At 42.8% G+C, this 14,522-nt stretch overlaps 1 protein-coding gene across 2 annotated transcripts in view; it reads right to left on the reverse strand.

The window, feature by feature from the left end:
- ATAD5 (ATPase family AAA domain containing 5) overlaps positions 1-13,016 on the reverse strand; it is a 35,592-nt gene extending 22,576 nt beyond the window's left edge. For both annotated transcript variants that reach the window (XM_074188978.1, XM_074188977.1), the window contains exons 1-8: positions 12,939-13,016; positions 6,954-8,851; positions 6,326-6,407; positions 3,115-3,279; positions 2,592-2,718; positions 2,144-2,225; positions 876-1,057; positions 342-499 (exon numbers count right to left, since the gene is read on the reverse strand). In XM_074188978.1, coding sequence (XP_074045079.1) covers positions 342-499; positions 876-1,057; positions 2,144-2,225; positions 2,592-2,718; positions 3,115-3,279; positions 6,326-6,407; positions 6,954-8,851; positions 12,939-13,001 — 2,757 coding nt within the window. In that variant the 5' untranslated portion in view covers positions 13,002-13,016. The remainder of the gene's footprint in view (positions 1-341; positions 500-875; positions 1,058-2,143; positions 2,226-2,591; positions 2,719-3,114; positions 3,280-6,325; positions 6,408-6,953; positions 8,852-12,938) is intronic.
- Positions 13,017-14,522: the final 1,506 nt, after the last annotated feature.

Genomic DNA, 14,522 nt, shown 5'->3' on the forward strand with positions numbered 1-14,522 from the left:
ATGACACGTGAATCTTTCTGGTGAATTTGTGTCAAGCTTTAGTGGAGTTTTATGTTTATGTTAATGCTGTTTTGCCTTCTAATCTGAAAGTCATTCCCCACGGTATTGCAAACACCTAAATTTCAGTTGAAGTACTACATTTGTAAAGAAATTTCAATAAGTTCCTACTTCTCAACTACTGGTAGCTATGTGTCAGGCACTGAGGATACAAAATCAAAACCAGTCTCTGTCCTAAGAGCTGACAGTGCTCTAGAAAAGTAGAAGTAGAAGAAAAATAATGATATATAGTTAACCCTTTAATTGTGTGTGTCTTAAGAATAAAAATGCTCTACAACACCAACCACAACTGTTGGAGTTTTGGAGCTGGGTCTGGAATTCAGAGCTGAAAATTCACCAAGGACAATGACATGTTGGCTGATATCCACGGTCCTGGTATCTGGGTCTTTAAGATCAGCTAGGAGAGGACATGAAGGGAGGGTCAAGCTCCACAGGCGGTTCCCTAAAGGAAAAGCAAAAACATGGCACTTATACTTTCAGGTAATACTGATCAAATGAATGTTTGTTGAGCAATCACTGTTGTGTGCATGAAAAGACTTGAGAACATTCTACAGGAACATACATGTCACCCAGGCTAGTTAAGTCTCAAGTTTCATGACTTTCTGGCTAAGACTCTGTTCTCTCACCATGCTGCCTGTGTGTTTATTAATGTACTTTAAAATTTCCTGTGAAATTGCTACAGATAGTGATAATGAAACCATTGCCTCATCTTTTGACTTTTAAGCAAATAAAAGAGGTAAAATAGGACATGCAATTTGATAGTGCTGAAAACTCAATACTTAAACAGATTAGGAAGATTCACCTCAACAGAGACTTACAGTGGTCCCGTTGCTGTACATGAACGACTGTCTGGAAACAGGAACTTATCGCAGAGTAGGCTTCTAAGGCAGCTGCCTTCTTTGCAATGTGACGTTTCAATGAATCGGGCAAGCCACTCATTAGAAATTCACGCTTTGCTTTAAATTGTTCATCATCCTGAGAGTTTTCAGATGTATCTTGACTTTGAACAAAATAAATGACTTAATAAAGGAAAAATACACCTTGAAGAATGGTTATCTAAGAGGGGAACGGTATACAAAAGGCCCAATTTATCTTGCTGATTTCAACTAAATGTAAAATCAATCTCTTGAAAAGTCAGATACCATCAAGCACTTTTCTATTCTTAAGATAAACTGCTACCTTTAAAAAAAAAACTTAATTTAAAAATTAAGGGAACCCTGTTACATGTCTATGCAATAACAGGTCAGTAGGACTTCTCTTCAGGTTCCTAGGTGCTGGAATTTGTACTGTTGTGGTGAGTTTGCCTGCCTAGCACAACTATAAAAGCTCGTATTCCTGGGCAGCCAGACAGGAGAAGTGAGGCTAAAAAATGACCAGCTTATACTTGGATCCTCATTTTGCTGAACTACAAGTTGACAAAGGGACCACAGAGTCCTACAGAACAGTCAGGTAAAGTGAAGCTAAAGAGGGCAAAAAGCAGCTGCCAGAGACTGAATGCTGATTTTCCAGTGGGATGCATATGATACACACAAGTAATTACAGTTTAAAAAAAGTTTCCCAGTAAATAAATACTTAGAAATTTAAATTAAAATTAAGATAGTTCTGAGAAACAAGTATGAACATTTCAGAATTTTCTACTGAACTCTTTGAAGCATCCTTCTGGGTTGGCCACCTTAACTAACCTGCCCCCCAAAATGGGGGAACCATATACAGGAAGGCACATAAGGATACAAACCCCCAAAACTTGACTGTGTCATCACTCAGGACTGAATTAAGAGGTCTAAAGAAATTAGCCTCCATATATAAAGAGTGTTGATGCTTTTTACCCCCCCATACTCCCCCAGATCCTCGGATCTCTTTCTGGTCAGTGGAAACATAAAAACAAAAATTAATGGCAGATTCTTTAAATAGCTGCAAACCTGATAACAATTCATTTGCAAAGAACAGAAAGAATTGCTAAAAAGATATTAAGTTAAAGCATAAATGTAATATTACATAACACAGATGCTTGAATCCCAAACACCACAAGTATTTTAAAATACTTTGTTTACATTTTTCTACATTCTTTAACTTGCTTGAGACTGACCTGCTGTCATCGAAAATCACAATAGGTTCGACTTTTTTCTGAGGTTTTTTGGGCAGGAATAGAGGAGCCACTTTTATTTTTCCTTGAAAGAACAAATGCACAGATTAGCATTTATATTTTTGTCCTTACTTGTTGCCAAATGTTTTCAAAATTACTTTCTTCTCTATTAAGAATAAACTATTAAAAAATTTCAAAAAATAAAAATAAAAAAGAATAAACTATTGTAATACACTAAGTTATATCAGGTGGATGATATGTGGATAGCTGGTAATTAGAATTCATCATGCTTCTATTTTTAAAGGTCCACAAATGAACAACTTCTTTTTTTAGAATTATAATATTAAATGTGATTTAAATGTTAAGTTTCCCAAAGAGAGAAAAATGTCCATTTCTAAAAGACACAACCAACAAAAACAAAACTTTTAACATTTTCATGAAAGTAATATACCATGTGAATTCTTAGCAGTCTTGTTTATTTTTTTCCCCAGTACATCATTCAAACACTGAATTTCCTTTTGTTTCTTCTCTGTACTCTGTGAAGAGGTGGGATTTGAATCTACAATTACAGCTGAATCCTAAAATGAAACAATAAAGAGATTAAAGATTTGTTTAACCTATTACATGTAATGATTTGCATAAAATTTATATGTAGAATTTAAAGTGGACTGAAATAACAAAAATAATGAAACAAACTGTTCTCCTTCCTCTCTCTCTTTCAGAATAGGCCTGGATGAAAAAGGAGATTTTTGAGTAGCCTCATTTATATGTGATTGGGAGAACAGATATCTACTTATGGAAAGTCACAGCATGGCCACCATTGGTCATTAGCTGCAGTACTGCTGAGTCTGGTTATGTGCAGAGATGTTCTTTCCTATCTCTACAATGATGTGAATGAATACCACATGCATCTTTGAAAGATCCTTCTCCCAAAGTACCCTATTTATGTCAGTAAATCTCTGGAACACACTTACGTCTATCTCTGATAATTTTTTCCTTTCAGTAAGAATCTGCTGTCTTGAAGAACGCCGCAGTGGAGCTAACCCCTCTTCATTCATCTTTGACTTGCTCTGCTGTATGGCCTTGGCTTTTTCAATCAACTGCTTTGCCTTTGATATGTTTTTAGAAATGTTGTTTGTCTAGTAATAAAAATTCAAAACAAGATTCTGTGACATGTAATGTTATATAAAAATATGGAATATTTATGTAAATGTATCTAATATTATATATCACAAATATTAACATTAGAATGTACGCAATATGAAAATATATAGAATATTTATTAAAGAATTTGCCAGGGTGGCTAGCTGGTGCAGTGGATAGAGCACTGGCCCTGGAGTCAGGAGGACCTGGGTTCAAATCCAGCCTCAGACACTTAATAATTACCTAGCTGTGTGGCCTTGGGCAAGCCACTTAACCCCATTGCCTTGCAAAAACTTAAAAAAAAAAATTTGACAGCTCACTACTTTCAATATAAATAGGGAGGGCAGGAAAAACATATTTATGAATTTTTAACAGGGAATTTTTGTCAAGTTTTGGATTTAATTGAGCTTATCTTCATCACTAGTCTGAATTTATATGGATGCAGATATCTGCCGATTTAGTTTCCAAATTTCTAACCAAAATATTATATTCATTATAAATAAGAGGATGTTTCTTATTATCTGTTCTCTGATTTGGGCCACCAAAACCAGGGAAAGTACATATTACAAATATGAAGTATAATTAATCACTAAACATTTATTCTATTCCTATGATATGTCAGGCACTGGGGGATGTAAAGACAAAAATAGAACAGATTTGCCCTCAAGGATTTACATTCACTGGGGAAAACAACCTATCCTATTGGAATATACACAGAATACAAGGTCATTTTAGAAGGAGGGAGAGAACTAGTGAGATCAGGAAAGGCTGAGCCCTAAAGGAAGTAAAGACTCTCATGAGGCTGAGGGAAGTTCAATAAAAGGAAAAATACCCAATTATCTGAATATTAAGAAAAAACACTGATACCTAAAGAAGCAAAATGAAGTTGTAAATTATAAGAGCCAGGGCTGTAGTTAAGAACTGAGGAGAGACGGAAAGACTGACAAATAGACAGCTAGACAGTCAGATAGAAGGAGCTCTCCCCTCTGGTTTAGGCAGGTAGCTTTAGATGAGATGGAAATAAGCCTGGAGTGATCTAACTTGATGGATTAGTTAGTTGGAGAAAAGGGATAACATTTTAGAACAGAAGGGCACAAGGTATGGAAAGCTCATAGTGAAAGGAAAAAAACAATAAGAAGAGAAATTTGTACAGAGGAGGACAAGGTAATTAGATCAGAGGCCTTAATTGGCAGCTGAGTTTTACCCAGTCCAGTATGGGAAATCCACTCCCAAGTTTTAAAACAGAGAAGGAAGTAACCATGAAAGGGATACTGAAAGAATGTTTATGAAAGCTGTAGTAGTGTGAAGTACAGACCAGAAAGGGGAGAACATAGAGTCAGGGAGCCCCATCAGGACACTCTGATCTCATCTCTGAGGCCAGTGGAAGTAAGACTGAGAAGGGAAAGGTCAAGCATAAGTCAGACTTCAGAGGAAAAGCATCTGTGCGATTCCTAGGTCAGCCCACATTCCAAGGTCTGCTGGCTTTCCTCATACTAGGTCGATGACAGGTGAACCAACGGGTGTTGCTGCTCTGAGCATGGTCAGCTCAAAGACTGCCTCAGGGAGGGGAAGCTATGGAACCAAGGACATGTGCTCATTGCTCACCCTTAAAGGGCTAATTTTAAGTGGGAAAGAGAAGCAATGGTAGATGATTATCAAGACAAATTCCTAGGGGCTTACCCTAGTAAAACCAGCGGACAGGATTAAATGCCTCTCTGGGCTAAAAGATCCTGAACACAAAGGGAAATTTCTAGGTCATATAAAAATGGCCAAATTGTCTTAAGAGTGTGAGGATCGGGGGGCGGCTAGGTGGAGCAGTGAATAGAGCACCGACCTTGGAGTCAAGAGTACCTGGGTTCAAATTCGACCTCAGACACATAATAATTACCTAGCCATGTGGCCTTGGGCAAGCCACTTAACCCCATTGCCTTGAAAAAAAAAATCTCAAAAGAATGTGAGGATCAGGTCCCAAAACTTATAAACTGATAGAGACCCCATGGTGGTAGAGTGAAAATTCAGCCTCTCACCCCTAGGTACAGGCACCACCTACAGCACATAATAACAGGTGACCCTGGACAAGTTACCTAACCTGTGGTGCTCCAGGCCAATATCATCGAACTTAAGTAGAGATAGGGTCATTGATGCTTAACTCTGTGTACTGTATATACTGACTTAGTTTTAAAACATCACCTTATCACTTTCACCAGTCTGTTTCCTGCCAAGGGGAGGAAGGAGAAAGGGAGGGTGGTAGAAAAATGTGTGTCTTATAAATTTGCAAAACGATGAATGTTGAAAAACTGCCATAGCATGTAATTGGAAAAAATATCAAGTAAAAAAAAACACTATGTTATCTATGTTTTGGTATATTTTGATTTTGTTAGATAGTTTCCAATAATATTGAAATCTGGTTGGGCCATACTGTAGGGAGTGCTATCGGCAGGCAGCTGGATGGCTCAAAGACTGTAAACTGCAGAGTGAGCTAGCAGGAGTCTTCACTTGGGGCTTCCCAAAAACAATGACATTATAAGGTCAGTCCTTATTCCTATTCAAATAAGTCTTATTTTTCCTGGGATAATAATAAATTTCTGAGCCAGCAATTATCCAAAGACTGATTATGAAAAGACTGACTAGACAGTGAACTCAAAAGAAAACCTTTGACCATTTCAAGGCCTGTTATTTTTAAGAGAGCTTAATAAAGTACCTAGAAAAAACTAAAGCAGAAAGATAAATAATAGAAATATTTCAGGATAGTAATTAATATATCTATAAAAACACACATTAATTTTCTTTCAACTTTTTTTTTCCGGGTGTAGTTTTTAAAAAGAATAAACAGGGGTGGCTAGGTGGCATACTGGATAAAGCACCGGCCCTGGAGTCAGGAGTACCTGGGTTCAAATCTGGTCTCAGACACTTAATAATTACCTAGCTGTGTGGCCTTGGGCAAGCCACTTAACCTTGTTTGCCTTGCTAAAAAAAAAGAAAACAGAAAATAAAAGATTAAACAGAAAATAAAACTTACTGAATTCTCTCATAATTAATTACCTTTTTACTCTTGGAAGTAAAATCTTCATCTTTTTCAGTTTTCTTGGATTTGGGGGGTGAACTAATTCTGGTAAATTTCATCCTAAAAAAGAAAGATGACAAGAAAGATTTTATTCATCATTATTCATCAACATTTGAAACAGAAATGATTCAACTAGAGGTTCAATTGGATTATAAAGTAAGTAAATTAAAAAGGTGACTCAAGTTATCTACTCAGAGGAAGAATTAAATTCAAGTCAAGCCAAACTGAACTTTTGCTTGAAAAGATTTCAAAATCAGAATTTTTAAAGAAGACTAAAGGAACTTTAAATCAAATTTGACCCTGTTACCTCACCTATCCAACAACTACATCTCTACATTTTTTTTCTGATTCAAACATTAATTGCATAAAACTCAGATTTAAAAGAGTAACTCTGAAAGACTATAGCTATCTAAAAGGCATCTAGGCCTCTTAGGTGATGGCACATGATCCACATATAAAATTTGTGCGATGTTATTTTAAAGTTTTTTCCTTCTGCAGATTAGCAAATTAGATTGGGGAGGGGACTAAAAATAATTTATTATTAATAGGAACAATTCTCCAGCATACAAAATATTTTTAAGCATTCCCCAAAAGATAAGTTTTTACCTAATAGGACTCTTTGAATCAAAGGGCCCTGTTATCAATTCAGCCATATACAAGCCATGCTGTTCCAAAGATATGCTGGAAACTGCTTTAGAAGAAAGCTTTCCAGGACCATCAACTTGTTTGTCTTCAGAATCAGTATCTCCAATCATTACCAAGCTTTTTCGAGATGATTTTCGGGTAGATTTGGGAGTGAAATTGTTTACCAGGCTATCATCCAAGCCATCTTTAGGACAAGCAACTCCAACATCCTTTACTGGGGTAATGATTTTTCTTGATTTACTGTTGACTTTGGGAGTGGAAACATGTAAAGGATGATCATCTAAGCTATCTTCAGAAATGGAGCTTGTAATGCTAAGAGAGAGAGTGCTTTTAGAAGTTACAGTTTTCTGATGTCTCAAACTTCTTCTGATGCTATTTGGACTTTGCTTAACATGTGCATCACATGAAGTATTTTCTTCCTTAACAGCATCCTCAGTTACCAATACTCTCTTATTCTTTTTCCGAAGCTTTTTACTCTTTCCTTTGGCTGGGCTTCCTTTAGGATTACAAGGTTGTGAATGGTCATGATTTGAATCTTCCTGAATTTTAGGATCTTCTGTGACTTTAACTGAATCATCTTTACCCACTTCCTCTTTTAAGGATTTTTCCTGAGTGTCTTTCTGTCTTTCCAAGGATTTTTTGACTCCATTTTTAACAGAATCAAATGCAGGTTGCCTAAAAGCATTCATGAACTGCTGTCTTTCTTCTACAGTACATTTTGGCTTTATGGCTTCGGGGCCCCCCATGTCTAACACAGCCAACTCTAATTCTTCCTCTGCTATAACTACATTGGATTTTCTTTTCTGAACTGTTGGTTCACTTTCAAGCTCAGGAAGGTTTCCTCTGACTTCATTTTCCTTTTGTTTCAAGAAAATTGATGGTATTTTCACAGTCTTTTTCCCCTTTATCCTTAAAATAGATTTTGGTGGCACAGTATGGATTTGTGCAAGAACAGTCACTGTCTTAAGGGGAAGCTGCTGGGAACTTTCACTGGCTTCAGGATCACTAGTGTTCTCACTTTTATCAACTTCACCAGCAGCATTAGAATCACCATAAGCTGACATTTTTGGTTCTTGGATGTGTTCCAATGTGTTTTCTTCCTGACTTCTTAAAAATTCTTCATAGGATACAGTTACTGTATTATGATTTACCTGGGCTGTCTCTGACACATGAACCCCAAGGTTGGAATCACTTACAGGATCCACAACTTCATCAGTTTTTGGCCCCATTCCTTGCTTATTGTCCTTGTGCTCCTTTCTGGATTGTTGGGTAGATTCTTTTTCTAATGATAAATTTCTAGTTTGGCTTTTATCATCTTTGTGCTTCCTTTTCCTTAAATTTTTGCAGTCATTTTTTGTGGTGCTTTGTTCAGAATTTACTTTCTTTTGATCTTTTGGGGAGGATATTGTGCTTAATTGCTTTTTGTTAGTATGACTAACTTTTGAGAAAGGCTCTACATTTTTCTGAGTAAGACCCACATCACTTAAGTTCATTTCTTCTCTGCTATCATCACTACTAATTATTATGGGTTCAGTTTCCAATTTTTTAACATCATTCAGTTGTTGAGATAAATTAATTCTCTTCCCCCTTGATTTAGGTTCTACATTGGAGGAACTGTTCAAAAGGGTTTTCCATTCTTTGCTATGATCAATGTGCAATGGTTTAGATGCCTGAGTCTTGGACTCTTTAACAAGAGAAGGCTTTTCATTTATGGGTGAAGTCCTTTTAAAATAATCCAAGATGTTATTAGATTTTGGAGGGGAGAAAACTCTGTCCCCAGTCTTCCTTATTGGTGACATATATTCAGTAATGGTTTTACAGGAAGCTCCATCATCTTCTTTCCTTTGCTTCTTGCATGGCTTCAAGTTTAAAAAAAAAAAGGGAAAAAAACATGTAATTGGGTGAAAAATAAAATATAAAAAAGAAAATTACTTAGAAATAACTAAAATGAAGTTTATATTTTTTAAATAAATGAAGGAATGAAGAAAAAGCTTTTAAAAATAAAAATCAGCAATTTATGTATATCAAATGAGAAAACTATATCTGAAAAATAAGAAAACCTCAGGAACACCTAGAAAAGAGCAACTTCTATGACTTTTGGCCTATTTTGAGGGGAGACATGTTTCCCAACTTCCATCTTGCTAACTGTTCTTTTAAAGTAGGGACCAACCTTCTTGCCACACAGTTGTTCTGAAGGAAGGATCTGAAGTCATCTACCTGTGTTCCTTCCTAACAGAAGTCTGGAATCTGTTTCTCATCTTTAACAGAAACCAGTAATTGATTAATCTCACACACACACACACACACTCTCTCTCTCTCTCTCTCTCTCTCTCTCATCTTTGTCTGTGTCTCTCATCTGTCTCTCCCTCTCTCTCATCTCTGTCTCTCCCTGTCTCTCTTTCATTTCTCTCATCTCTGTCTCTCCTTCTCTTTCATCTCTGTCTCTCTCATCTCTCTCTCATCTCTGTCTCTCCCTCTCTCATCTCTCTCTCCCTCTCTCTCATCTCTCTCTGTCATCTGTCTCTTCCTCTTTCATCTCTCTCATCTCTGTCTCTCATCTGTCTCTCCCTCTCTCTTTCATCTCTATCTGTCTCTCTCATCTCTCTCCCTCTCATCTGTCTGTGTCTCTCTCATCTGTCTCTCATCTCTCTCATCTGTCTGTGTCTCTCTCATCTGTGTCTCTCTCTCATCTCTGTCTCTCTCCCTCTCATCTGTCTCTCATCTGTCTCTCTCTGATCTCTCTCTCATCTCTGTCTCTCATCTCTCTCTCTCCCCCTCTCATCTGTCTCTCTCTCATCTCTGTCTCTCTGTCTCTGTCTCTCATCTCTCTCTCTCCCTCTCATCTGTCTCTCTCTCATCTCTCTCATCCCTGTCTCTCTGTCTCATCTGTCTCTCTCATCTCTCTCATCCCTGTCTCTGTCTCTCTCCCTCTCATCTGTCTCTCATCTGTGTCTCTCTCTGATCTCTCTCTCTCTCATCCCTGTCTCTGTCTGTCTCATCTCTGTCTCTCATCTCTCTCTCCCTCTCATCTGTCTCTCATCTCTGTCTCTCTCTCATCTCTGTCTCTGTCTCTCTCTCTCATCTCTCTCTGTCTCTGTCTCATCTCTCTCTCATCTGTCTCTCATCTCTGTCTCTCTCCCATCTCTGTCTCTGTCTCTCTCTCTCATCTCTCTCTGTCTCTGTCTCATCTCTCTCTCTCATCTGTCTCTCATCTCTGTCTCTGTCTCTCTCTCTCTCTGTCTCTGTCTCATCTCTCTGTCTCATCTCTCTCTCCCTCTCATCTCTCTCTCTCTCTCTGTCTCTGTCTCATCTCTCTCTCTCTCTCTGTCTCTGTCTCATCTCTGTCTCATCTCTCTCTCTCTCTCTGTCTCTCTCATCTCTGTCTCATCTCTCTCTCCCTCTCATCTCTCTCTCTCTGTCTCATCTCTGTCTCATCTCTCTCTCTCTCTCTGTCTCTGTCTCTGTCTCATCTCTGTCTCATCTCTCTCTCCCTCTCATCTCTCTCTCTCTCTGTCTGTCTCATCTCTCTCTCTCTGTCTCTCTCATCTCTGTCTCATCTCTCTCTCCCTCTCATCTCTCTCTCTCTGTCTCATCTCTGTCTCATCTCTCTCTCTCTCTCTGTCTCTGTCTCATCTCTGTCTCATCTCTCTCTCCCTCTCATCTCTCTCTCTCTCATCTCTCTCTGTCTCTGTCTCATCTCTCTCTCTCATCTGTCTCTCATATCTCTCTCTCCCATCTGTCTCTGTCTCTCTCTCTCATCTCTCTCTGTCTCTGTCTCTGTCTCATCTCTCTCTCTCTCTCATCTGTCTCTCATCTCTGTCTCTGTCTCTCTCTCTCTCTGTCTCTGTCTCATCTCTCTCTCTCTGTCTCATCTCTGTCTCATCTCTCTCTCTCTCTCTGTCTCATCTCTGTCTCATCTCTCTCTCTGTCTCTCTCATCTCTGTCTCATCTCTCTCTCTCTCTCTCTGTCTCATCTCTGTCTCATCTCTCTCTCTCTCTGTCTCTGTCTCATCTCTGTCTCATCTCTCTCTCCCTCTCATCTCTCTCTCTCTCTCTGTCTCTGTGCCTGTCTCTCTCTCTCTCTCTCTCTCTCTCTCTCTCTCTGTCTCATCTCTCTCTCTCCCTCTCATCTGTCTCTCATCTCTGTCTCTCTCTCATCTGTCTCTGTCTCTCTCTCTCATCTCTCTGTCTCATGTCTCTCTCTCTCTGTCTCTGTCTCATCTCTCTCTCTCTCATCTGTCTCTCATCTCTCTCTCCCTCTCATCTCTGTCTCTCTCTCATCTCTCTGTCTCTGTCTCATCTCTGTCTCATCTCTCTCTCCCTCTCATCTCTCTCTCTCATCTCTCTCTGTCTCTGTCTCATCTCTCTCTCTCATCTGTCTCTCATATCTCTCTCTCCCATCTGTCTCTGTCTCTCTCTCTCTCATCTCTCTCTGTCTCTGTCTCATCTCTCTCTCTCTCTCATCTGTCTCTCATCTCTGTCTCTGTCTCTCTCTCTCTCTGTCTCTGTCTCATCTCTGTCTCATCTCTCTCTGTCTCTGTCTCATCTGTCTCATCTCTCTCTCTCTCTGTCTCTGTCTCATCTCTGTCTCATCTCTCTCTCTCTCTCTCTCTCTGTCTCTGTCTCATCTGTCTCATCTCTCTCTCTCTCTGTCTCTGTCTCATCTCTCTCTCTCTCTGTCTCATCTCTCTCTCTCTCTGTCTCTGTCTCATCTCTCTCTCTGTCTCTGTCTCATCTCTGTCTCATCTCTCTCTCTCTCTCTGTCTCTCATCTCTGTCTCATCTCTCTCTCCCTCTCATCTCTCTCTCTCTCTCTGTCTCATCTCTGTCTCATCTCTCTCTCTCTCTCTGTCTCTCTCTCATCTCTGTCTCATCTCTCTCTCCCTCTCATCTCTCTCTCTCTCTGTCTCATCTCTCTCTCTCTCTGTCTCTGTCTCATCTCTGTCTCATCTCTCTCTCTCTGTCTCTCTCATCTCTGTCTCATCTCTCTCTCCCTCTCATCTCTCTCTCTCTCTCTCTCTGTCTCATCTCTGTCTCATCTCTCTCTCTCTCTCTGTCTCATCTCTGTCTCATCTCTCTCTCTCTCTCTGTCTCTGTCTCATCTCTGTCTCTCTCTCTCTCTCTCTCTGTCTCTGTCCTGTCTCTCTCTCTCTCTCTGTCTCATCTCTGTCTCATCTCTCTCTCTCTCTGTCTCTGTCTCATCTCTGTCTCATCTCTCTCTCTCTCTCTCTCTCTCTCTCTCTCTGTGCCTGTGCCTGTCTCTCTCTCTCTCTCTCTCTCTGTCTCATCTCTCTCTCCCTCTCATCTGTCTCTCATCTCTGTCTCTCTCTCATCTGTCTCTGTCTCTCTCTCTCTCTCTCTCTCTCTCTGTCTCATCTCTCTCTCTCTCATCTGTCTCTCATCTCTCTCTCCCTCTCATCTCTGTCTCTCTCTCATCTCTGTCTCTGTCTCTCTCTCTCTCATCTCTCTCTCTCTCTGTCTCATCTCTGTCTCATCTCTCTCTCTCTCTCTCTGCTGCTCTCTGCGTGGTGTCTGCCGCTCCACCAGGTCCTGGGCACTGCCCTGACTGGTCAGCTCCCGCCCCCCGGGGCCGCCTCCCCCCCCGGCCGCCGCCCCGGGCCTTGCCCGCTGTCACCCCGGGCCCCGGAGGCGCTCGCGGGGGGCGGCCCCGGGGCAGCTGTCACGGCCGCCGGCCGCGGTTTCGGGGGGCAGGTCCCGGGTCCGCCGGCCTCGGGCCCCCGGGGGCTCACTCTGCCGGCGCCTCGGCGCGGTGTCCCTCCTCCGGGCCCGTAGCGGGCGGCTGCGGTGCCGGGCGTCGGCGCGCGGGGCGGGGGCCGAGCAGCAGCCCCGGCCCGGAGGGGCCCGGCCCGGCCCGGGGCGGCCCCGCAGCGCGGCGGCCTGTGTCCCGCCGGGGCCCGGCCCGGCCCGGGGCGGCCGCGGGACTCACCTGGATGTCCAAGTCCTTCCCGGGCGCTCGCGGCGGCGCCGCCGTGGCCAGCACCCCGACCATGGCCCCCGGCTGGGCGGCGGGGCCGCCGGGGCTCAGGCGCGAGCGGGGCCCGGGCCGAAGCCGGCGGGCGCCGATGCCATGGCGGGCGGGGTGGGCCCGGGGCGACGCGGGAAGAGACCCCGCAGAAAGGGCGCGGGCGCGGCCCCGCTCAGGAGCGCCGCGCGGGCGCCGCCCCCTCCCCCCGCCGGCGGGCGACCCTCGGGGGCCTGGGCGCCGGGGCTGCGCGGGGGTCGGAGCGGGGGGAGGAGGGCGCGAGCGGCGGGGCAGGCCCGGGCTCGGCGGGCGGCGATTCTTGTCAATTGGGTTTTCGCGCCGTCCCGGAGCGCCGGAAGCGGGGGCGGGGCGCTGACGCACTTCCGGGGCGGGACGCGGCGGCGGCGGCGGCGGCGGCGGCGGCCCGCGAGGGTCAAGAACCCGGCGGCACCCGCGCGGGCGAGCCCGGCTGTCGGGGCCCCCCGGACCCCGATCCCCGCCCCTTCCACCCGTCTCAGGCTCCACGCGGGAGAGGGGCGCTCGTTAATCGGAGCCAGCTAGTGGGGGGCGCGGGGGGAGGGGCTCCGAGGCGGAGGAGCCCCTTCCCCTCACCCACCTCGGGGAGCCCCCTTGCCCGTCCTCTGCCTGGATGAAGGGGGATGAAGGTTGTGGGAGTCATCCGAGGGGAAGTGGGGGCCGGGCCGGGGGTCCCCCGCAGAGCCCGAGCGCGGATCAGTAGTGATGGGGGCGCCCCCGGACCCCGGGAGCGCCGGAACCCAGCTGCAGGAGACCAGGCACGGCGTCTTAATTTTTTTTAAAATTTAATTTTTCAAAAATCTAAATACAAACTACAAAACATCAAGCATTTCCCTTCTATGTAACAAGAGGCAAAATATTCTCTATGAAATTGGAAAAAAAAATTTTCCTAAGTTTACTTTTCTTTAAGTATTTAAGGAATTCCATCAGTTTTTTCAGAACTGTTCTGCTTTTTCTTTATGTTTTCATCTCTGCATTTTATTTAATTTTTTTTTTTTGATTTTTCAAGGCAATGGGGTTAAGTGGCTTGCCCAAGGCCACACAGCTAGGTAATTATTAAGTGTCTGAGGCTGGATTTGAACTCAGGTACTCCTGACTCCAAGGCTAGTGCTCTTAGCCACTGCGCCACCTAGCCGCCCCTATTTAATTTTTTTTTTTTTTGCAAAACAATGGAGTTAAGTGGCTTGCCTAAGGTCGCGCAGCTAGGTCATTATGAAGTGTCTGAGACTGGATTTGAACCCAGGTCCTCCTGACTCCAGGGCTGTACCAACTAGCTGCCCTTTTCTCTGCATTTTAAACAATGTTTCTCACAAATATACATGTATCATTTTGACTATTCACGGATAAGGGGGGGGTAAGGGAAGGTGGTAGAAAACTGTAACTTATAAAAATGGGCAAGTGGATGAATGTGGAAAAAACTTAATTGAAAAATAAAATAAAATATCAAAAAACCTAAAAAATGTTTCTGTGATCTTATTTTTGTCATAAACTTGATAACCCTGACTTAACTGC

Source organism: Macrotis lagotis, chromosome 5, assembly GCF_037893015.1.
Source record: "Macrotis lagotis isolate mMagLag1 chromosome 5, bilby.v1.9.chrom.fasta, whole genome shotgun sequence".
NCBI lineage: Eukaryota > Metazoa > Chordata > Mammalia > Peramelemorphia > Peramelidae > Macrotis > Macrotis lagotis.